Source organism: Podarcis bocagei (assembly GCF_964188305.1).
Source record: "Podarcis bocagei genome assembly, chromosome: 2".
Taxonomy (NCBI): Eukaryota; Metazoa; Chordata; class Lepidosauria; order Squamata; family Lacertidae; genus Podarcis; species Podarcis bocagei.
In genome coordinates, this window is record NC_138126.1 from 96288162 (window position 1) to 96313303 (window position 25142).

Here is a 25142-nt window from a genome sequence, read left to right on the forward strand (position 1 = left end):
TGTTGACTACCAGCATTACGCTTTCCATTTTAAAGTTCGGAATAGCATAGTTGTTTTGTAAGACGATCATCAGGCATCTGCACAACATGACCAGTCCAACGAAGTTGATGTTGCTTCAACACTCGTAATCTTTGCTTCTGCCAGTACACTGATATTAGTTTGCCTGACTTCCCAAGTGATGTGTAAATTTTTTCAGAGACACCGTTGATGGAATCTTTTGAGGAGTTGGAGATAGCGTTTATAAGTTGTCCATGTTTCACAAGCATATTGTAAGGTTGGTAGTAACAATGGCCAGTAGTAGTAGTAGTAGTAGTAGTAGTAGTAGTAGTAGTAGTAGTAATACCATCTGACTGTGTTGCTCCAGCCACTCAGGGTGGCTAACATAGTAACAGGTCATCTCACTTAGATGTGAGCTTCCTCTCAGTCTCTAGGCATGTCAGCTGAGCCACATTTTTGTAGAGGTGCTCTGGAAGTTGGCTTTATTGCAGCAGTACCAATGTACCATGATAAATACAGTCTCTTAAAAGAGGGCGCTTCCATTCAAATAATGGGTAGCAAGCAAACGTACTCACAACCCAGGAATAGATTCAAATATATGATTTCTCCGCAGGAATCTGGGTCTCCAACAGGAATCATAGCTCCGAGAAGAATAATGAATCCTTCTCAAACAAAATTGTGGGAGGAAGGTAGGGGGGAGAAAGCCCAACCTAAATGTTATCAGCCAAATAAATAGAAAATAATGCAATTGTCTAACAGTGTGTAGCAGCAGCCTGGGGATATTTTAACCAGCTATTTTCACAGCAATGCTTAATATGCTACTCTCCCAAGCATAGCCTGAAATATATAATTTTCCATTATATTCCTGTACATTTGACTTTAATATAATGAAGGCTTCTCCCTTCACTACACCAGAATATTGGCTGTATTAAATTGCTTGTGTAAGAACCGTGGTTTTTTCTTTGAAAATGTAGAAGCTGAAGTTCAAGCAAATGACCTCAAAGGAAAGCCACCCCGTCTCTGCCTGTCGCCTTTAACCTTTCAGCTAAGAGCTGTAATTCATCACAGGGACAATACTCCCAGTGTCACCTTTCCCCGTGGGCTGCAATTTGTCTTTTTTGTCTCACATGCTCTCTTGGCTTCATGAAGCTGCTCTGTAGTCTCCTCTCCTTATGCTATGAGATGCTGAGTGTTGCAAGGGGGGGGGGAGATAAGCTCTTGCTATAATTACCGTATTTTTCGCTCTATAACACGCACCCGACCATAACACGCACGTAGTTTTTAGAGGAGGAAAATCCGTAGGCATGCCACCCATAGGCATTTCCTCCATAACACGCACAGACATTTCCCCTTACTTTCTAGGAGGAAAAAAGTGAGTGTTATGGTGCAAAAAATACGGTATCTTCAGGAACCATAACTTATGTTGGATAGCTGGACCAAAAACATGAGCACATAAACTAGGCCAGGACAACCTCGGGGGTGGGGGCTCTTGAGCATCTAGCTCAGCTGTGTTTGGCTGGTGGGTCCACAAACTGTGCAAACATAAACCCAGCACAAAGAAGCTTGCGGAAGCTTTAGTAACAAGCAATGCTCTTCATTCATATCAACAAGAGAAAGAGCTCTGCACACTTAGACTATCTACCGTAGGGGTAGCCAATGTGGTGGCTTCCAGATGTTGTTTGACTCATCAGGTCTAACCAGCATGGCCCATGCTTGGAGATGATGGGAGTTGTAGTTCAGAAACATCTGGAGGATGCCATGTTGACTACCTCTGTATTACTCACAAATTCAAAGATTCCCATTCTAGCCAAATTGGAGGCAGGGGAATAAAACTTCAGGACATAGACAGCCTGTTGAGAACGTCCATTCTAAGCCCCCCAGTCTCCTCCTCAACCTCGCCGTTGCTTTTTTTCTTTGTACATTTCCTGCTGCAGCAGAACAGTGTTTCAAAGACAAAATATCAGGGGAACCCAACAGCAAAAAGACTATAATAAGGCTTTCAAGCTTTTAAGGTAGGTCAGTTTTTAGGCCTAATTGCCTTGACAGCATCTCTAATATCCCAGCCCTTTAAAAATAAAAAGGAGCAAAGTGGCTGCAAATCGCTTTGTATTCTCTACCGTTTTCAGAGTGGTTTACAGAACATATTTTTGAAAGCAGCTCTAATGTGTTGAGGGAGTAGCCTGGGAAGATGCATTCTGGAATGGGAACTGAGGGTAGGACAGGGCTGAGAGGGTACGCCAGCCAACCATTTTCTCTCAGAGTTTCACTGCACATTTTAATTGCATTGTGGCATCAAAGTTTTCTTACATCTTAAACTAAAATGAAAGGTGGATCCAAACTCCATTGTTGTCAGTGGGATCAGGAGCTGCTAAGCTAGAACCTGGAGCCCCTGACTCTATTTGCTTCTATCCCACGTGTGATCACTATCACTTCTGGTTCTGCCCTTGAGGGCAGCTGCATCACATCCTTCTTGGTCTCCCTGCTGTTTGTGGGGTGACCTTGCCTGCTGTCTGCTGATTGGGCAAATACGTTAATTTTTGTTTCCTCTGGTTTCTCATTTTCCAGTCTTCAGTTCTTCACATTTCCACATTTTCCCTTTTTTTAAAAAAAAAAATCTTCCCTTGAAAATTCACCCGCATTTTAGTGCAAATTTGCAAGAATAGGTGGAGAATGGTTCAGCTGGAAGCCAGGGGCTCAACCTGGGCTCTGCATACACAAAGTTCCTCTGTTGCTTCAGCAGGGAACAACTTCAGCCCTATATGATAGTAGCACTACTGCCTCCTGATGGCGAGTCTCGCCCATACTGGAAGGTGCTGCTTTGCTGAAAGGAACCCAGCTCTCTTCATTGGTCTCTTACTGTCCCAGAGTGGGGGAGTCTCTGGTTTCACTGAGTCCCCCATGGAGTCCTCTGAGTCTGAGGATGGCAGTGCCACATCCTCCGGTTAGGTGGGACATAGGTACTGCAGGTTTGTCAGGTAGCAACACGTCTGGAGCAAGCCCTGTCTGCCCTTTGGCCTTCCTTATCAGAGGCCTCCACTTCATCAGCCGAAGAGGACTTCTGCTACCTGGCATAGCATTGCCACAACAGCCAGTATTATTCTGCACCCTTTCCCCTAGCAGAAGCATTTTTGTAAACATCATTTGCTTGGAGAACTGCACTACAAAATTCAGGGGAGTGTGAATTTTGAAGGATAATCATGTGTCAGTTTGCCTATGGGTTTGAGAAGTGCAGACTGAAATGCGAACAAAACCAATTCCCTCCCCAACCCTAATTTCTTGCTGATGCAGCCCCACCTTTCTGTCTGAGACCTAGGAGTTGAACAAACAGCTCCTGTTATTTATACGAATGACAAAACCTAAGGATTCATATAGCGATATTGCTCTGGGTTTTCAAAGCGAGTCAATAAGAGACCAGAATTCATAGTTGGAAGATGAGCACCTAACTTGGTCCTCCGTTTGAAGTGTGTCTACTGCGTGGGTGGGGAGAAGTCTCATTGCCACTCTTCTGCTCTTCATTGAAAGCGGTTCAATCTGTTTAACACTTGTTAAAGAAAAGAAGGCTCTGAAGGTCTTATTTTAGCTTCCTGACCGCGTTCTTTTGAAATGCGAGGCCTGACCCAACTTGACCCCCTTTGGAGGCTTTCATCTCATACAGTTCTCCAACAACAGGGAGATCTTGCCCTACATCATTATGGACCAATTTTGAACTTGAACCAAATATAGGCCCACAGTTGGAGCAAAGTGGTTTTAGAGTAGATACACAGCTTCTATAGCAGAAGGCTTGACAATGGAGCCTGCTTGTGAGGAGACATGCCCCACCTGCTTTTAATCATGCTATCTGCTGTTGCCTCTTCAGTCAAATGCATTAAGAAACCTCCCATTTACCCTATTTTCTCTTGTTTACATGCTCAGAGAATAGTTATGTTTCTCAGGGTATTTCTCAAAATTTTGGAGATATGGAAATCAGAAACCCCCACCCCCCACATCAGGCTAACTACTCAGATGCTGGAGAGTTGTTATTGCTTCCTATTACTTGGTTGCTAGTTTGAGTGGTCTAAATTTGATTAATTGAACTTAATGGTGGTGGAGGGGAAGGATATGAATTTATTTGTTTCAGGGCCAAGACTTCACAAAGCTGCTTACTTCATACTAACGTAAAATATAAAACCACAACATCTGATGAAACTAGAGGTACCAAACACAGCAGCAGAAGTATAGTATACTTGCAAGGGCAGGGAGAAAAGTCTCAGAACAGATAGGTCTTTAACTTCCACTTGGGATGGTAGGGTGATTTGAATCTCGACTGGAATAGAACTCCACAAGGGCAGAGCCACCACCAAAAAGGCCCCATCTCTCACGCCCAGCAGTCTAAACAAGGCAGCAAACCTTCATGTCATACAGAAACAAAAGAATCTTGTGTCACCTTAAGGAAGAGAAGATATATTGTGGCTGTTTCCTTTACAGTCTATGAAACTGTAATGAAAAAAATTGATATAGTACAGTGGTACCTTGGTTTGCATACGTTTTGATTACAAACTTGTCAAACCCAGAAGTGTGTCTCGTGTCCCGGTTTGCAACCTTTTTTTGGATTACAACCCATTTTTTTTTTGGATTAAGAACAAAACATTTTTGGAGGCCCCATTGGCGAAAGCACACCTTGGGTTACAACCTGTTTTGGTTTACAAACAGACCTCCAGAACGGTTTATGGTTGTAAACCAAGGTACCAATGTAGTCTTTAAGAAGCAACCAGACTCTCTGCGTTTACTTCTGCTACAGACTAATATGGCTACCTCTGCAGATTGGGTGATCCAGGTATACTGATTGGGGAGCTGGGACTGGTGATAGCTTCCTGGCCTGTGTTCACTTGGAGACAAGCTTGGAGTTGCTACTACATAAAGTGTGAAGCAGCAATCACTGATTTCTAAAAATAAATAAATCCCTTTTAATAGTCACTCAGTTGATTTGAGTTCCCTGATTCCTGCCAACCTTCTGAGTCAGACTTGGGTATTAAGAGAGGCACCATTTTGCAGCGCATTGTCTTTTCAAACAACAGAGACACCCATCTCCCCCACCCAAAGCAAATTGTGAGCAAAATGGAGATCAGCACAATTTCTCCCTCCAGGAGAATTGACTTTAATGATCTGGACAACTTGAAAGGCTTCTGCTGTGGGAGAAGTAAATATTCATGACAGATACATTTTAAAAGTCTTTGAGAAACCGCATCACACAGCAGGTGCTGCATTTTTCAGAAGGCCTTTTTCCTTACTTCCCAGCCATTCCCCCCCCCCCCAAAAAATGTGTGTGTGTGTGTGTGTCTACAATGCTCATATTTAAGAGGCAGCACTTGAGGCTCTTCCTCTTATTGTTGGCTGGCTTAATACAAATACTGCTAATATACTAATAATGAATAATTAAATCAAAGAAGATAAATTATCCTGAGCTTTTATAGCACTTGCATGGTAGGAGTGAACAGCAGGCAAGTTGTGTTAATATCTCCTGATACAGGAGTGGCTCTGCAGAGCAATCTTTGAGAAATTGCCCAGAAGCTGGAAAAGATTTATCTGAAAACAAAGGTATAAATGCTGAGGCCTCTGGCTGACGTTACTTCTTTCTGTACATGTAATCTTAAAACTCATATCTTAGGGCTAAACTAGATGTTAGCAAAGGTGTGACAGTTTTCAAAGAAGTGCAGGAAATACATCTGGTTCCCCCTTCCTCTTCTGTATCAACTAGCAAAGGCAACCTTGGGTCACTCATGACATGTGCGTTTCACCCTCATGAGCAGACCTCAGTGCGGACAGCAGGCCTGGTCATCTGTTTATTTCATAGAATTGTATTCATAGAATTGCAGAGTTTGAAGGAAGCATGAGGGACATCTAGTCCAACTCCCTGCAGCGCAAGAATTTTTTGTGCAATGTGGGACTCAAACCCATGATCTTGAGATGAATAGTCTCTTAAGAGGCTCATGTTCTCCTGACTGAGCTAGCCTTAAGACCTTGTTGAACATTCTGATGTCACACAAGTCACAAGGTATAAATTCTCCTTCAATATTCCACAGGGGAGAATGAGAACAAAATGCGTGGCAACCGTTTTTTGTGGCAGCCAGATATTAACTGCAGTGTCTCATTTGGTCTATGAATGCTTGCTTTTAACTCTTGGTAAAACCAGGAGCAGAAATCCCAGCATTGAGTTTGCCATATGTGGGTCATTGCTATGAAATAGTTCAATGTGTGTGCCTGTCCTACATTATGTTATGTTTATGTACATGAAGGGATGGGTGGATCTGTCAGTTCTGTTTCGTCTTCATTTCACATCCCCCCTCAGTCTTCAGTTCTCCCATATGTGGTTTCTTTTTTTTTAAGTCTTCATGAAAAGCCCTCTTTTCTTTTCTTCTGCAAACATATACATATTTGTATGCAATTTTGCCTAACAGACACCTTTTCTGCAGTGCAATTCCCCCTCATATAATGCATACTTGCATGTTATTTTCACGAATATGTGCAAATTTTGTGCACACTTTCCCATAGTATATGGGTTTTTGTATATGGATAGGCTGAGAAACTGCATTGCAAAATTCAGAGAAGTGAAAATTTCAAAGGACAGGTCTTGGTGCTCACATTGCTTCAGAAAGTGCAGATCAAGTAAACTTGCCTTTAAATGTGAACTGAATCAAATTTCTCCCCCACCTCTATGTACATCTTAAAATAAAGGTGGAAACAGTCATGAAACACTCAAGAGTGTTTTGGGAGTCACATAAGGGACACACTCCCATGTCTTGAGTTTCTAAATGCCAAGTTTTTATTTTTAACTGTGTTTGTTGAAAGTGACATTTTAAAAAATGAAACTTTGAGGAGAAGTTAAGAAAGTAAAAGCAAAACACAGCTCACTCACTTATTAACACCTTCTAATCCAGATGGCCTGACTTTCTGTCCTATAGTTTGTAGGGACAGGGATACAATACACCTGAAATAGGTCATGTTTCTCTTTATTTTCCTGAGATGGGCTGCAAACCCACACTCATTCTCAACCTGCCATTGTTCTTGTTGAATCCACCCACTGGGTTTTTTCTTAAATTTTTTTGGCAAAATATTGAAATAAAAGGCTTGATTTCTATGACTAATAATGTTTCAGGAGGCTTGGCTGGCAGTTACCTTAGTCCTCATAATGACTTTGATAGCAGCTTCAAATTCCTCTGAATTATTGTAGTCCACTGTCCACACATGGGGTTTCCCTATAAAATCCTCTGCATAGGGATGCTGGGAGGGTACCTAAAATACAGAAAGGAAACATAATACTTCCTGCAGGGGGCACTGTGGCTGCAAGCACTTCAGAATACAAAGCAAAGCATGAGGATCAGAAATGGCAATAAGGAAATAAAGGAAACTGAGTGGAGCTTATATATAGTACAAACTTATTTAAGCCATGGAAGAAATATTCATTTCTAGACATGTACTAATTCAGGTAGAACTATCTTCTCAGATCCCTGTACATGATGTGGCTAACTGCCTCAACCTTCCCTCATGCACCTATATACATATTACAAGGTAAGCACTTTTTCCTATTATAATTTTATCATGGCAAAGTGACATTTGAAGCAGCTCTCCTTCATTCTCACAACAGCTCACCTGTACAGGTCCCCCCTCTAATATTTTTGCAAATGAGGGAACTGAGGCTGGAAGAGAACAACAGGCATTATGAACTACTACATCCCATCAGTGCAAGGATTTCTTGAGCAACAGGAACCTCCTCCCCTCTTTCCCCCCGATGCACATGCCCTACACAAATCTACCCCAGAGGGTTGGAGAAAATCTTAGAACAGATTTAGGGGGCATGAACTGGGGGAGGGGGGAGAGGTGGAGATAATGTTTTGTTGACCATGGTGAAATCTTCACACTGATGGAATGAGGAACTTAGCACTAGGTTGAATACCACCCAATGTACTCCTGTCCCAAATCGAAGGTCATAATCCTACCCCCTAGAACACACTGGTTCTCTGAAAGGCTGGTACATTTACAGTGGGGGATGCAGGTGGCGTTGTGGGTTAAACCACAGAGCCTAGGACTTGCTGATCAGAAGGTCGGCGGTTCAAATCCCCACGACGGTGTGAGCTCCCATTGCTCGGTCCCTGCTCCTGCCAACCTAGCAGTTTGAAAGCACACCAAAGTGCAAGTAGATAAATAGGTACTGCTCCGGCGGGAAGGTAAACGGCGCTTCCGTGCGCTGCTCTGGTTCGACAGAAGCAGCTTAGTCATGCTGGCCACATGACCCGGAAGCTGTACGCCGGCTCCCTCAGCCAATAAAACGAGATGAGCACCGCAACCCCAGAGTCTGCTATGACTGGACCTAATGGTCAGGGGTTCCTTTACCTTTACGAGAGCTGAAAATAATGCCAATATATTTCACATCTGGCAAGCAATGTGACCCTTTGGTTTCAGAAAATACATGGGTAGACAAGTCTAAGAAGCCTGGGACCCAAATTTTCACAGCCCTTTGGCAGCTATGGTGGCTTATTTGCCAGAAATAATGTATGTATGGAAGTGTATACTCAATTCTGACCAAACTAAGCCTTCTGATGTATATTTTGCTCTAGGGGGTTTAGTTTATTCAGAATTGAGTATACACTTCCAGAGTTAATGCTAAATACTATACTTCTGGTAAATCAGCCACCGTAGCAGAAAGAGGGCTGTGAAAATTTGTGCCCTGGGCCTTTTAGACTCGTCAACCCAAGTACTATCTGAAACCCAAGGGGCACATTGCTTGCCAGATGTGAACTTTTTTCAGCTCTCCTACCCCACTGTTAGAGCGGCGATGAAGCTGCAAGTATGTCAGAGATGGTGGACTTGTGGCTCTCCGGACACTGCTGCTGGACTACAACTCCCATCACCCCTGACCTGTCTAGCAACATCTGGAGGGCCACAGGCTGCCCATCCCTGCTTTAGAAATACCTAGATCAATTAGGCTCAGGTCTAAGATCTTTGCTGCACAATTTCAGAGCAGGCTTACCTCTCTCGATGTAGGCTTCCCTCTGAAGAATTCATGATTGAGTGAACTGTGGGGTGGGTTGAAACGAGCCTGCAGGAAAACACACCCATTGGCTATTGCTTCCAAGGGGGCGGGGCCCTCATAGGGGAAACCAAACCCAATGAAAAGCTGCAAAGAGAAAATTCAGATATTTCAGGCATCTTTGGCAACCACACTATTTTAAAGCTATTTCAGTTATTTGTTTAACCCTTCAGTTCTTTGCCATGGGAGTTAATGGTCTACCAATCCTTTGCTTGGCATTTTAACCTGTTGGCTGAAAGTCCCACAATTAGTCCAGTACCTGTGTCATTTAAGAGGACAAGAGTTGAATGGACACGTGGCCCAGACAGCCTCTACTCATTTGCATGTTTCAGTAGTCACTAATTAACAATTTGCATATAATTTTAATGAACATGGCAGATAGCAAACGATAGTCTTTGAACATGTTGCAGTTTCATTCTTCCACTTAACAATATTCTTTATTCAGAAATATTGTTGCCTTTGTATGAAAATATTTGAATTAGCCCAGGAAACTAGGGGTGGAGCTAAAAACCTTTTTTTTATTTTTAATTTAGACAGTCATAGGAGTTGAAATTGGTGAATTTGCACTTTTGTTAGAGCCAGATTTAATGTGTTCCCCTCAAATGTGCTGAACAATAGATTTTCTAATGGTAAAACCTCTGTTTTATGCGCATGTGACAACAAATCAATAGAATCCCTTCATCATATCTTGTTTAATTGTCCTTTATATATTGTTCCCCGATCAAGGATTCTGAGCTCAATCATTTTGGAAACTCTTGCAAAACCACCTGAATCACATCTAGCCTATCTACTCCAGGACATTGATTCTTATAGAACATTACAGGTTGCCAGATTCCTGAATTCAGTTCTTTCATATAAAAGACTTCATGGAATGCTGCATGACTATTAAAATCTAGTAAACTCTATCCACCATCTTTATAATCAAGGCCACAATATGGTTCACCTAGAGATTGTATGTAAGGTGAAGGAGAGTATGCGTTGAAATATTTTAGTTGATATTTTAGAATGTAAAATGCTATTTTATTTATTGATTGGTTTTTACCTTGTGGGCTTATAGCCGAATAAAGTATTATCTATCTATCTATCTATCTATCTATCTATCTATCTATCTATCTATATTGGTGAATTTGGGATTGGGCTTGTCTCTTATCCTTTTTATCCTTATTCCTGTCATTTTGTAACATACAGTAAGGTGGCTGATGCCAATTGGGACTGGTAGGGTGGAAGGCAGGAGGACTAGAAGTAGGTGGCACCAGAGCCAATGACAAGCACAGCCAACTCATTCTAGCCTTGTTCCCATCCTCCTCCCTGCTGAGATCTACAAAGAATCAACTCTGAGACTAAGGAGGAGGAAACTGACAGGCAGGGCTAGCCACTCGACTGGCTGTTGTAAATTAGAAGGTGGGCAGCTGAGAGTTTGGTTGAAGGTAGACACTGGTCCACTGGTAAAAGAAATACAATAAATCTCTGTATCCACATGGGGTGCCTCTGCACAAGCTCTTCTGGCCTATCCTCTTTCTTTCCCTTGGGAAGAGGCGGCACACGGCTGTTTTGAGCAACGTGCTTCCATGAGCAACACCACCAATAAGTGTTTTGTTGTTTTGTTTTGTTTTGTTTTGTTTTGTTTTGTTTTGTTTCGTTTTGTTTCGTTTCGTTTCGTTTCGTTTCGTTTCGTTTCGTTGGCATATGGAGGTTCACCTTAGTGGGAGAAATGAACCCCAGAGTATATGGGCAAATCTGCCTTTGCAATTGTTTATCATGAGCTGCAAAAGAACTGTTGGTTATTTTATCTATTTGATCGTTTGCTTGAGTGAGTAATTTATATCCACCATCATCAATACCAAGCGACATCCCAGAGCAGCTTAAGCTAAGAAGAATAAGTTTCAATAATACAATAATAAAAAACCAGCACAACAATGTTAAAGTAGGTTCAGGTGATTAAGAGGCCTGGGGAAATACAATTAAAATGCCATTTCCCGGCACCAAAACCCATCAAGGTGAGGACCTGGGCAAGGCTCCCTGGGGAGGACATAACAGACAGGTGATTGCCACCACCTCAGAGGGTTGGGGCAGCGGTGGAGCAAGTCAATCGGGCACCTGGGTGGCACAAATGCCCTGCACCCAGGGGTGGGGCCAGCTGCCCATGGGGCAGGGCGAGCTGGGGCAGGATGCTCCGTGAGGCCTTTGAGGAGTTTGCCTGCCCAAGCCACCATGTCACTCCCAGGAGAGACATGTGGCTCGGGTGCACTGCAGGCCCTGCAGTGAGTGCCGCCTGGCATTTTGTCACCCCCTCAGTGGTGACACCGGGGGTGGACCACCCCACTGCACCCTCCTTCCTCTGCCCCTGGGTTGGGGCACACAGAAGACAGCTTTAGTCAAGGTCTTTCAAGTGAGTGGTGAACTTTAACTGGATTGTGCCCAATTTAGATCATTGCGGGGTGTGAGGAGGGAAATGGGTGGAGGTTTGACAAAGGATTTGGAGGAGGGATTCAAGCTCCATTCCTACACTGAAAGTAAAAACCATTCTGAAGTCACTAAAGACATGAGCAAGTCACAGAAAATAATGTGTAGACACCTGAGACTTTTAAATGTTCATGGACAGAAAATGGAGGACGAACCTAATAAATTCTTTGTTGCAATTATATGCTTCAGTGAATTCTTTAGAAGCACTAGCAAGATAGCTAAAGGGTTGCAGGAACTCCTGACTCTATAATTATGAAGAAGATCCATCTGTAAGATCTTCAGCTATCTCTTCCCGTAATGAGATTAAACTTTTCCCAAACCATTTCCGCTCTGCGCAACTTTGCCCTTCTAATTCTATTATGCCATTTTCATACAAGCAGTGGCTTCATCAGCCTTGCATTACCAGCTGTGGAGGTGAACCATTAGCAGGCTTATGGAGTGATCAGATCAGGAGAGGGGAGAAATTATTCAGCAACACACTGTGGAATGAACTGGCAAAAAGAGAAAGAGAGAAAGTTTCCTCACCAACTCCAGGCAAAGAACTCTAGTTTGAACATGTCCTATGGCCCACTGAGATAAGAGAGCAAGGACCCTGGAGAAGCTATGTGACTAAGGCTGCAATCCTACTCCCTAGTAACTGGGACTAAGGCCAATTGAATGCAATAGGCTTTACGTCTGAGTAGACTTGACTAGTTTTGTGTTGTAAACCTGTACTCCTACCAGTGTTAAGCAACCTACAGTTTAGGGCCTCTGGTCATGAGAGGCCTCTAAATCCATCTTTAACTAAATTTCACTTTTTATGTAATTGGTTAAAAAATAAAGGGAATAAGTAAATCCAACTTTCAAACAGACATTATCATTCTCTAATGGCAGAAACATCCCATAAGATCTGGGCTGAGAAATGCTTTCACAGCGGAATTTCAGTTCCATGATTTGGCCACAATATTATCATTTTTTGCATGGTACCTGCTACCTTATGCCAAGAGGCACAGGATGTAAAGTGCATAGCAAGAGAAGATCAGAAAATATTCCTCTATGCCACAGGAGTGGCAAGGATCCTAATTGCTAAAAACTGGAAAAAAGAAACTGTGCCAACAAAAAAGGAATGGCAAGATAAATTGTTAGAGTATAGTGAACTGGCTAGATTAACAGAGGCAATTAGAGATCACACTAGACAAGAGTTTCAAAAAGCATGGGGAAATGCAGAGAATACTTCACAAAACAGTGCCCTAAAATACATACCTGGACTTGTTTCGATTAATGTCTGCAGGAGACTTTGTGAATATTTAAGTTATAATTAGAAAAATCTTAATAATTATTCATAAAGGAAACCGTTTATAAGAAGAAAATAAGGAGGCCAGATACAGGGTAAAGGAAGTCTTTTATTTGGTTGTTTGTATTGTTGTATGTAATGCTCACTGTATGTTATGTTCACATTTAATGAGGGTGGATTTGTGTATTGGGAAGGTGAGGGGGTTTGTGTTATGTTGTAGATAAAATTCCAATAAAAATAGAAAAATTGAAAAAAAATTAAAGTGCCAGAAACCACTCCTTACTGCTGCTTATTCTAACTTCCCCCTTTTATTTTGTCATATGTGTGTGTGTGTGTGTGTGTGTGTGTGTGTGTGAGAGAGAGAGAGAGAGAGAGAGAGAGAGAGAGAGAGAGAGAGAGAGTTTTTCCATAATCACATATACAAAGCAAAACATTAAACATCAACTTCCCTTCCCCGCCCTTCCATGGTTCCTTCTAAGATAGATAGATAGATAGATAGATAGATAGATAGATAGATAGATAGATAGATAGATAGATAGATAGATAGATGATAGATAGATAGATAGATAGATGATAGATATCGATAGATAGATGATAGATGATTGATAGATCGATATAGAAAGAAACAGCCAACCACCATTACCATCCCTGGAGCACTGCCTAAGGGTTTTGCCCCCTGTGGATTCCCACATCTTTATTGCCACAATATTTCCAATGCATTCTCCAAGACCTTTGCCTTGTAGCAGATTGGCACATAACTCTTAAAAAACAAACCCACAACTGGAGAATTTCTTATTGCCAGAGTTTCATTTGGCCGCAACCCTCTTTCTTTCTGCCTGTGGCAAATACCTTGGCTTTTCTCAGGAGTTGCTGGAACTCATGTTGTGGCAAGAGACCATGATTCTTCACAAAAGCTGGGACTTCAGGCGGGCGCTGTGTTTCATAATAAACAGTGCCGTGGATCTCCATGTACTTGTTCAGGATGGCTAGAAACTTCTCTTTGCCCTGAGAAAAGAAAGGAAAGAAATTCATCCGTGATTGCCAGTCACAAAGTTCAGAATTCGTGAGGACATATAAAATTCCGTCCAGCTGCATAGATTTTGTCATGGCTCATCCAGATGGTAACCTTTCCCCAATTAAGCAAGCAAATAAAAATGTACCCCGGCAGAGACAATAGGAGATCAGCTAGTATAATGATTAGGGTATCTAATATGTTCCTGATTTAAATTCACACTCCAAGCATGAGAATATTGGGTGGGCCTTAGGCAAGCTGCTCCATCTCTCAGTCTCAGCCACCACCTCTATAATATGGAGATAATACAGTATAATATAATATAATATAATATAATATAATATAATATAATATAATATAATATAATATAATAATACTGGCCTACCTAAACAGGTTATTGTAAGTCAGGGGTGCCAACTTGAATAAAATATGGGGGGGCAGGTAAGCCCTGCTCTACATAAGACATGATCACAAGACATGGCACATGCACATCATTTGAATGGCAATGCCCATCAAAATGGGGGAGGGACAGCCCCTCAAATATATTATTGGGGGGGGTGAAGGGACCTTGGCTCCTAAGAGTTGGCTCCTATGTTGTAAGTAGCAATCTAAAATGAAGTGCGTTGAGCAGTTCGAAAAAATGTGATGCCAGTACATTATGTTACCATGCCCTTAGAGCAGCCTTTCTTAACCTGTGGGTCCCCAGATGTCGTTGAACTACAACTCCCATCACCCCTAGCTAGCAAGGCCAGAGCTCAGGGATGATGGGAGTTGTAGTCCAACAACATCTGGGGACACACAGGTTGAGAATCACTGCCTTAGAGCATTCAAAAGGTATCCTGTTCTTAAAGGGAGGTCCTGCTCTTTGGAATAAGCTTATGTCTGATCAAATTATGTAGGTGGTATGCTATTTTGAGAAGCAGGTACCAGTTGCTCAATCAGAGGTGGGGAAACTTATTTTTCCTGGGAAAAGGATATGTTGCCCGAGAGCTGAACTGATGGTTTGTAGAGAGCTCCTTCTCTCCCTCCAGGCTCCCCTACATGAATGAAACTGGGCCAAGGTTCTCCACATATATTTTAGGTGTTATCTGGCAGCTTCCCGGCATGTTTCCTTTTGGGAATGAGCCCCGCATTAGGTTGATTAACTCTGAAGCTCATTTGATGTTGCCTTTTAAGAATTGCGCGTAGCTGGTAAGGACTTCATTATCACTCTATCAAATGAGTAGGCTAGCAGATCAATACATGTCACACAATGTTTCCAAGCATGGATCTCTTTTCCGTGCCAGCATAAATTCTGCACAAGAGAAGTAACTTCCCCTTTGAATTCAGCTGTGGTCAGCATTGTCCTTTGCAAAACAGACTGCTTTCTGCTCTCCCTTCTTCCCCCAATTTCTCCACACTTTTCAGCATTAGAAGACACAAACCAACCAAATTAAACTTAGGGGTGAGAGCAGAGGTACAAACAGTAATCGAAACCTGGGCTTCATTGAAGCCCAGCCTAAAGAGGAAGCTCTTCCCAGCCACAGAAATTACTGTATGGTCTCTGGTTTAGTAGACAAAAAAGGCTGGGAACTTTAATGGCCAAGCCTTGCTCTCGCTTATCCTCCCTGTGCTGTCTGCAGCAGACACCTGCCTCAAGCACTTAGAGAAGTGATGCAACTTTTGCTGCCACTGGGGGATGCTGATACACTTAAAGATCTGTTTCAATTCTTCCACCACATTTGGTATTGTGGCTGAAGCGTAAAACCACTAAGAAGTGTGCAGCACTTTCTGCACATGCAAAACACCACACACCAACTGCTGGGTTGATCGGTCAGATGTTTGATGGGAACAAGACTGAGTTGGCTCACGTGGGTAGGGAACATTTTTCATAAAGCCCAGTATCCAAGTCTGAATTCTGCTGACGCTTCTGTTTTACATTCCATTATGGCAATGCCAGGCTTTAAAATGGACGTTCACATGAGGTCCCCTCATGTAAGCACAGAGATGCTTTGCCTTGTCATACAGATCTGGGCTGTGCCAAGTCTTGCCCTGTATAGTGGGAAGCCTCCGGCATGTGACTTGGGCTCATGTACAATACACCAGAGACTGGAAGGAATGCACAGTCATGTCCAAGGATGTTTTCAGAAACCGATGGAAACAATAATGAATAAAAATTGTGCACCAGCTCACAACCAAAACAAAAATTGTGCAAATCAACAAAAGGAGCAAATTCATTTTGAGTGTTCCAGTTGGAAGCATCCAGTGCACTCCATGAGTGCTTATAAGTGTCTTATTTCTGTAAGGTTTCTTATACAAGAGTCTGTGGGTTGTATGAGACAAGGTTATGTAGAGGAACTGTGGCCAAAGGAAGTAAGTCTGCAAGTGACCTTTGAGCTGTCAGCAAGCGGTTCGTATTGCAAATGATCACTGAGCCCCAGTATATATAAAGCTATACTTTTTAAAGGCAGGTAGATAAACACATAGCAGTTCGAAAGCATGTCAAAGTGCAAGTAGATAAATAGGTACCACTCCGGCGGGAAGGTAAACAGCATTTCCATGCGCTGCTCTGGTTCGCCAGAAGTGGCTTAGTCATGCTGGCCACATGACCTGGAAGCTGTACGCCGGCTCCCTCAGCCAATAAAGCAAGATGAGCGCCGCAACCCCAGAGTCGGTCAAGACTGGACCTAATGGTCAGGGGTCCCTTGACCTTTACCTTTTTAGATAAGCACATTGAAGCGATCATTTGCAATACAAAACAGGGTTTATACTTAGAGGAATAAAATGGAGTATATTCAGATCAGGTGTGAGTTTCTTAGAATGGATGTGAATATTACAGACAGCATTTGTTAAAATAATGGAAGATATGAATAGTGTGTGTGGATAGATGGATAGATAGATATGGTACCTGCCTGCTTTTGCAATGGAAAGCCTATTGTGCAACGGGACTTCGCATTTCTCTACTCTCTCCGCCACCTTCCTGAATGCCCCACACCAGCTGTCTGGAGCTGATTTTGGGGGTATGCAGGGTAGGAGAGAAAAGAGGAGCCCTGTGGCACAAGCAGATGCTGCATTGGAGAACATCCACTTGATATTGCTTTTGTGTTGATAGTACATTAATTCTTTCTTTCAAATCAGTTGCACGCTAAAGTGAATAAGGAAGTTGTATACATCTATGGTGCGTCACAGGTTCTGGCAAATATGGTATGGGTGAAAATTGTTATAATCATCTTCAGACAAAACCTATGGTTTCTGCATAGAGTTCTTGCTTAGCGGAAGCGATAATTTAAAAACCCTCCACTGCACTCCTGATGGCACATATTTCAGTTTGCTGGATAGAAATCTGTGTGATGAACAATCACATGTTGATGCACAAGAGATTTCCATAACTTGAGATGCACAATGTTTGCATCAAGTAAAGCTGTGCAAGAGGGGGGGGAGGGGGGGAAGAGGAAGCGTTCTCTAGGCAGGATTTGCTTCTACACTCAGGGGGTAATTGACCTGCTTTCCCCCTGGAAAACAGAAGTGTGCAGAGGAAACAAAACAGCAAAGGGAAGAAGCCAAGCCATTCACCACCTGGGTTTGATTCAAAAATGAGAGGTGTTGTGTTTCAAGTGTTCTACTCTGAAGGCACACACTGGAACTTGGGGGCTTGGGCTCCATATGTGTGTGGGGGGGGACAGAGATGGGTGAATTTGTCAATTTTAATTTTTAGCAGTTTCTCATTTTTCCAACCTTAAATTCAGTCCCCCCCCCCATTTTTATATCAGATTTTTTTTTAAGCGCTTCGGAAAATTTACCAGTAATTTAGTGTAACTTCTCCTGACATGGACATTTTTATATGCAGTTTTCTCCAATATATGCATTTCCCCCCAAGGTGATGTACCCTAATATACTGCATGTTCCACGCTATTTTCATGATTATATGCATTGATATGCATACTTTACACTAGTGTATGTATTTTTGTACACGTACACATTGCAATGTAGCCTTCAAATAAAATGCCATTTTGTCAGCGCAAACGGGTATTCAAATCCAAATAATACGCATAAAAAGCACATAGTTAAAAATGATTTTCTGTTTACCTGCAGCTGGAAATCCCATGGTGGGCACACAGAGAGAAGGAAGAAGGAATGAGAGTTAGTTCCTCTGTATCAATGTCAACAAACTAAAAAGATCTCAGAAATGCTCTGAAGCAACCAGGAACCAACAGAGCTTCAGGAAAGCTCTGTTGGATTGTACCAAGGTCTCATTTAGCCAAGCATCATTTCTGAACAGAGCCCAATCCAGTGCTTCCAAAGAAGAAGAAGAAGAAGAAGAAGAAGAAGAAGAAGAAGAAGAAGAAGAAGAGGAGGAGGAAGAGGAAGAAGAAGAAGAGTAGTAGTAGTAGTAGGAGTAGTAGTAGTAGTAGTAGTTTGGATTTGATATCCCACTTTATCGCTACCCTAAGGAGTCTCAAAGCGGCTAACATTCTCCTTTCCCTTCCTCCTCCACAACAAACACTCTGTGAGGTGAGTGAGGCTGAGAGACTTCAAAGAAGTGGGACTGGCCCAAGGTCACCGAGCAGCTGCATGTGGAGGAGCAGAGACACGAACCCGGTTCACCAGATTACGAGACTACTGCTCTTAACCACTACACCACACTGGCTCTCAGTGTAAGCAGGCCATAAAGGCAATTCAGCCTCCTGTACGGTTGTTTTCAGCTACCCCAAACTATCCTGCCACTGGTATTCATTTAACTGTCACAGACAGTAGCTCATGCTTGTCCCCTCCTCCTCCACGAATTCATCCAATCCCCAGAACTTCAGGGTGGCATCATGATAACTGGAGAAGCTTCGGCAACAGGGGAGTTGAAGAACCATATATGATAAGCATTTTAAAGTTCTTAAAAGCACTTTTTAAATAGCATGACATGAACACAATAGTTCCTTCCCCACGCTTTCTTGGGCCCATCATTACTATTTGCTGCTGCAAGGAATAATGCAGCAGAGATGAATGAAGAGGACAGGCTAAGTAGCTCATAAAAGCTTTCAAATGCTTATGTTTATATAGAGTGGCCCATAGATATAATACATAGAGTGACAACATTCACTTAGTCCTCTCACTGTGGCATTTAAACAAAGAATGTGTGTGTGTTGGTGTGTGTGTAGTTCTATGTGAAAGAGAAGCCCCTCATCCTTTGCATTTGCAACCAGGCAAAGATCGGGATATACCTATCAAAGCCCTAAACTGGTCCTGAAAGTTAAAGAATTATTCGGATGAAACCTATAACTCTTCATATGGTCCTCTGCTGTGTCTGGGATGAGGAGTCTGTGGCATCCACTGTTATTGGACTACAGTACAACTCGCACCAGCACCACCATCATGTTGTTGTTGTTGTTGTTGTTGCTACTGCTAAAATCTATTAAAACAAACTACAGTCATTACAATAGAGTCATTTCTGACCATTAGCCACATTGGCTAGAGCTGATGGGAGATGGAGTAAAAAAAAACCACTGAGAGAGGCACAGGTTCCTCATCCATTTGTTAAATGTTATAAGAGATGCACTCCATAACTAATTACTCGAAAGAAGTCCCACAGAGTTCAGTTGGATGTAATTCTAAATAGGTTTGCATAAGATTGCAGCCACAGAGTATTTAGCACACTTTGGACCATGGCTGGGTGATTAAATGCCTTGGACACTGTTAAAAAGTTCCACTATTTTATTCGCTACCCACCTTCCAAATGCTGGCTTCTTTCCCATATACCACTGCCATGTTGTTAGCCTTGTTGGATTTAATGAATTGCTTCTCTGTTTCATTGAGCTCCTCAGACACAAAACCCATGAAGGAATTGTCAGGCGTATGAGCTGCAAAGAAATAAACATCCATGCATTTGACTTGCACTAGGTTTCTCCAGAGATTTCCTCTCTGTTCTCAGTAACACAAACACTCCATTCCCAATGGGATGCCTCACAGGCTGTGGAAAGAAGCCTCACAGGCTCTTTGCTAGGGCTGCATTGAATTTTGCACTCATACTCGACTTTCTACCACCACATGGTTTTATAATATAAAAAGTGCCACATGTCCTCCCACATATGCTGCCACGATTGCAGCGCGCGTTTTCTGATAATTCACAGGAGATCTGCTCCGTTAGTTTACAAGTCAGTTACATTAATTTTAGAAATGAGTCCATTGAGATATTTTACACCCTCCATTACATAACATCTTTGATTTAATAATGGAATAACCCAGAAATACTTTATATTTTTCTTCTCATTAAACAACACCGACATCTAGTAGAGTGGGCTACATGAGGCAGAGATGGCAATTAACAAAAATGAAATGCATCAACTCTGGAAAATGCTTTTTTAAAAAATAAAAATTGAAACATTGAGAATTTTCACTTTGGCACAACTTTTTTAAAAAACATAATCTGAGTATAATCTTATCTTAGTTCTCTGGAGCTATAACAGCTTTATTATTATTATTATTATTATTTTTAAAAACCCCAAATGTTGAAGAAATTGAATTACTTTAGAGCTGAATTGCCTTAGAGGATGCATTCAACAAATGTTATTGGTTTGCTACTTGCAAAGTCAAGTCTAATACAGCCTCCACTTGTAAGATTCAGCTTCAAATATCCAAGTAATTTTCAAACAAACTGTAATTTCTCAATGCTGGGGGTCCCTCCGTGTTTGCTTCTTCTATTGGGCTTTCATTTTTAGAATGATAAACAACCTTCCAAAATTACAGGTTGCTGATTATTATGGATAGCTCTTAAGGTGTTCATGCGCTTTTTATCTCTTGTTTTCTCAGGTGACATTTTGGCCATGCAGTTCAGTAGATTTCCATGATCACTGAATGTCACAGGACATATTTTTTGGAAGTAACATCAGGAATCCAGCAGCTGGGGGAGAATGCTGGAGGATGGGGTGGTGGCACAAGGCAGTAGATGTGTTTGGTAGACTAGATGCTATGTTCATACGAACTGTTCACTGATGGACTTGTCTGCACAATCAGGGATCTACTCCACAGAGTTACTGGGAGGATAAAGTTTGGTGTGGTGGGGAAGCTGTATTCTGCAGGAAGTGTGTGTTTGTGGAATAAATAAAATAAAATGCAATAAAACTTAATCAAACTCCTTTGTTTTGTATAAAGCAAAAAAGGGAGAGCGGCATGTTCCCAGTTGAAGACCACAGTCAAGACTGGACTGCACTGAAGAGCAGACCCAGAAGCAATCAACTGATACAGTTGGCTTGCAAACCGTTGGGTTATTTCATGTCTCTGCAAAGGTACTCTCTTCTGTTTGGTGCAATGATGGTGCCCACCCATAGCTGTCAACTTTCAGATTTGAAAATAAGGGATCAGCAGCCTTGAAAATAAGGGATCAGCAGCCTCACCTATCCCGGGGACAGTCTACGGCATAACTAACAATCTGGGATAGCGGCAGGAAGTAGTGGGAAATGGCGCTGGAATAAGGGAATTTCCCGCAAAAAAAGTGAAGATTGACAGCTATGGTGCCCACCACAAATTTGAGTACATGATGGAATGGCAGCAATGATGCTATATTTTCCTAGCTGTTATACTGCAATTGTCAGTCCACCTAGTTAGGAGGGTGCTTTCAGGATACTTTGTTGCCTCTAAAGAAGGTTGGCGTCCTCTTCCCCTTTCCCTTCCCTCCTTAACCTTCCAACAAGAATTGTGCACCACAGTTGTTCTGAACTGATCTCCCGTTAACTCCCAGAGAATTCTGAAACTTACCGTATTTTTCGCCCTATAGGACGCACTGTCCCATAAGGCACACCTAGGGGTTTTTTTGGGGGGGAATAAAGGGGGGGAAATTATTTTCCCCCCAGGCGCGGGGCTGGGGCAGGGGAAGCACGCATTGTGGAGAGGTGTGCAAAGTCTGGGCGCGCTGAGCTCAGCGCGCCCAGCCTTCCTCATGCAGGCAACTCTCCGCAAGCAGCGGGAGCCCAACGCTGGGCTCCCACGGCTTGCGGAGATCTGCGCAAAGCCTGGAGAGCGAGAGGGGTCGGTGCCCACCGATGCCTCTCGCTCTCCAGGCTTCAGCGAAAGCCTGCATTCGCCCCATAGGACACACACACATTTCCCATTCATTTTTGGAGGGGAAAAAGTGCATCCTATGGGGCGAAAAATACGGTAATTTGTGCAATGCCATGTCTCAAAGGAGGGAACACAAAAATAAAGCTTTCTCCTAACTGCTGGTTTGCAAAGGCCCATTTATTTCATTTCCAATACAGTCCTGAAGATATTTTTACCATGACACCACATCCTACTCTTCCTGCTGTCACTGTGCTTCTAGCTGGGCAAGGAATGATTGGTTATCTTGGCAGCTCCCAGAGAGCTGGAGAGAGTTACTTGCATCAAAATAGCTCTGTGTCTGTTACAAGTCTTTCACCCTGGCCATGCTGGGGAGAAGGGGAGATGCTGGGACAGCCTGGAAACATAATTAGCAAAAACAGTGGGAGTGGGACAGTAAAGTATGAAAGCTAATTAAAAAGGCAGGCCCCATTAAGCTAGCTTTTCCTTGGGGCATCATTGTCAAGGTTAAGGTCAGGTGGAAGCAGCAAATCTGCCTATCCAGAGCCCTCGGGAAATCAACTTGGAGGTGCAAATGTGACAGTATCTCTACTACCCTTTTCATGGCACGGACATAACACAGGGCACAGGAACTTTCAGTTCCTGTCTTCATGATACTTTGGGGGCTTCTTCATCTTGGAAAGCTTCCAGATATATTCCCTGTGTTTTATTTCTACCAGCTTTGAGAATGGTGTGTCAATAAATTCTACTCTAGACAAACGATTCAGACCATTGGTTCAACCTGCAATCCAAGCCGAGGGTGTATGGTGTGTGTGTGTGTGTGTGTGTGTGTGTGTGTGTGTGTGTGTTAGGACACTTGAAAAACAATCATGTGAATCGGTCAAGTGGTCATGTGAATAAGTGACAGCTCAGAAAATGATTTGCTACTTTCAGAGCAAAGAATGTAACAGGTACTTGGGGTTTATCTGTGCTGAATTAAGTATGGACAGATTAAGGAGCCTCAAACGATGCCTTTTCTTTTTCATATGTGCTCATTCCTGGTGAGGCAGAACCCATGGACAAGTTGGGAGGATGTAGATCTGGAAGCAGTCTGGGGCAGAGTGGAAGGACAGGCAGGGAAGAAACGGGTGGGGAACCATTCCTGGGTCATGACTCCATGAACAAGTGGTATTGGAGACAGGACTTTCATTACCCTGGACAGTAGACAAATTGTTCAAAATGTAGAACTCGGAAGACCTTCTCCATGAGGAAAGCTGAAAAATGTGGAACCTTTTAAAGCAGGGGGATAACTAAGGGGGGCATTGTAAAAGTTAATAAAATTCTGCATGTTTTGGGAGGAAGTAGATATTGATAATGTTTCTTCCTCTCTCATAACATTAGTACTCAGAGCCATTCAATGAAGCCATTCAATGAAGCCATTCAATGAAGCCAGGAGATTCAGGACATGCAAAAAGAAGAACCTTTTCACACAATGCACAATTAGCTTATGGAATTCACTGACTTAAGTAGCTTTAAAGGGGGTGTGGGAAAGATATCCCTATTAGCAGATATTGGCCATGACAGCAAACTAGCAAGCAAACAAACACCCCTTCCATATTTGCAAGTCATCTCTGAATACAAGTCATTGGAGAGAGCGGAAAACAGGTTATTTGTTTGTTAAATTTATATCTCACTTTTCCACCAAGTGATGCTCAAAGCAGCTAATGTAAAAAATAGAAAGTAAAATATAGTGTTGTAGTCCAGAACAGCTGGAGGGCATCGGGCAAGGGAAAGTTGGATGCCATGGACTTCTAGCCTTACTCTGGAAGGGTCTGTTATTATATCTGAGCACCCACTGTCATCACACACCTCTCCATGGCAAATCACTGTCAAATGTTGATACCACTTACGAAACATTGTCATGAACTGCTTTGGGTTCAGATTCCAATAGCCCCAGTTTGTCCGGTACCCATGCAGTGTGGCATATTCCTCATGGTTGTATGCAGGCTCAGTCCCAAAAGTGTCAATCACTCGGACACGGCACCTGTGCAAGGGAAACGAACAAAATCCACGCCGGTTATGTCCTGCATAGGAGCAACACAAAAATATGAGCTAGTGATACATTATCCTAGAGCCATTGTGCCATGCCCAGTTTTGGTGGAGGTCCTCATGTTCTGGCTTTTTCTTTAACTTGAAATGTTAAGGAAACTACAAAACCGATATGCTCCCTGGAGTGGCTCAGCAAAACCTACAGGAATGGTAGGTTGGTAGACTGGCAGGGGAGGAAGACTTACACATAACCCACTCCTCTCCTTCTGATAAGCATCTTCTGTGAATATTGGAAGTCCTGGCTGAGTGCTAGCAGGAAAAAGGTCTTAAAAAGGGACTTTAAAATGAGGTGATGTGAGTTTGTTCATTTGTTGTTTAGTCGTTTAGTCGTGTCCGACTCTTCGTGACCCCATGGACCAGAGCACGCCAGGCACTCCTGTCTTACACTGCCTCCCACAGTTTGGTCAAACTCATGCTGGTAGCTTTGAGAACACTGTCCAGCCATCTCGTCCTCTGTCATCCCCTTCTCCTTGTGCCCGCCATCTTTCCCAACATCAGGGTCTTTTCCAGGGAGTCTTCTCTTCTCATGAGGTGGCCAAAGTATTGGAGCCTCAGCTTCACAATCTGTCCTTCCAGTGAGCACTCAGGGCTGATTTCCTTAAGAATGGATAGGTTTGATCTTCTTGCAGTCCATGGGACTCTCAAGAGTCTCCTCCAGCACCATAATTCAAAAGCATCAATTCTTTGGCGATTAGCCTTCTTTATGGTCCAGCTCTCACTTCCATACATCACTACTGGAAAAACCATAGCTTTAACTATATGGACCTTTGTTGGCAAGGTGATGTCTCTGCACTTTAAGATGCTGTCTAGGTTTGCCATTGCTTTTCTCCCAAGAAGCAGGCATCTTTTAATGAGTTTGCTCATGCCTAGTTACAATACATATTTTTATTATCACCAAAACCCACTTTCTCAAATATATAAGGAGCCTGCAACACATAATTTACCAGCATGAGTTGCATAGCCAATAATATCACTTAATGATGGATAGCATCATATTTCTTTGAAGAATAAAGATAGCTCTAAGTTGAAAGAAGAAGAATAAATAATGAAAGGGGTGGAAATGGTCAGCAGTGAGACGGGGAAGAGTGAAGCAGAAGGTAAGACAGGGGTGGGGGTGGGCAATGAGGTCTTGAGGCAACAGCTCCCTGAAGTGAAACAAAAACGCAACACAAACAAATCGTCTTGGTGACAAATGTTTGGGTATCACAGGAGTCAATTACCAA

At 42.7% G+C, this 25142-nt stretch overlaps 1 protein-coding gene across 1 annotated transcript in view; it reads right to left on the reverse strand.

The window, feature by feature from the left end:
• Window positions 1-25142, reverse strand: part of MGAT5B (alpha-1,6-mannosylglycoprotein 6-beta-N-acetylglucosaminyltransferase B) — a 180437-nt gene that overhangs the window by 16464 nt on the left and 138831 nt on the right. Inside the window, exons 10-14 of the mRNA XM_081185361.1 lie at window positions 23721-23854; window positions 19507-19637; window positions 13647-13802; window positions 9002-9148; window positions 7150-7266 (exon numbers count right to left, since the gene is read on the reverse strand). Of these exons, the coding sequence (XP_081041487.1) occupies window positions 7150-7266; window positions 9002-9148; window positions 13647-13802; window positions 19507-19637; window positions 23721-23854 (685 nt within the window). The remainder of the gene's footprint in view (window positions 1-7149; window positions 7267-9001; window positions 9149-13646; window positions 13803-19506; window positions 19638-23720; window positions 23855-25142) is intronic.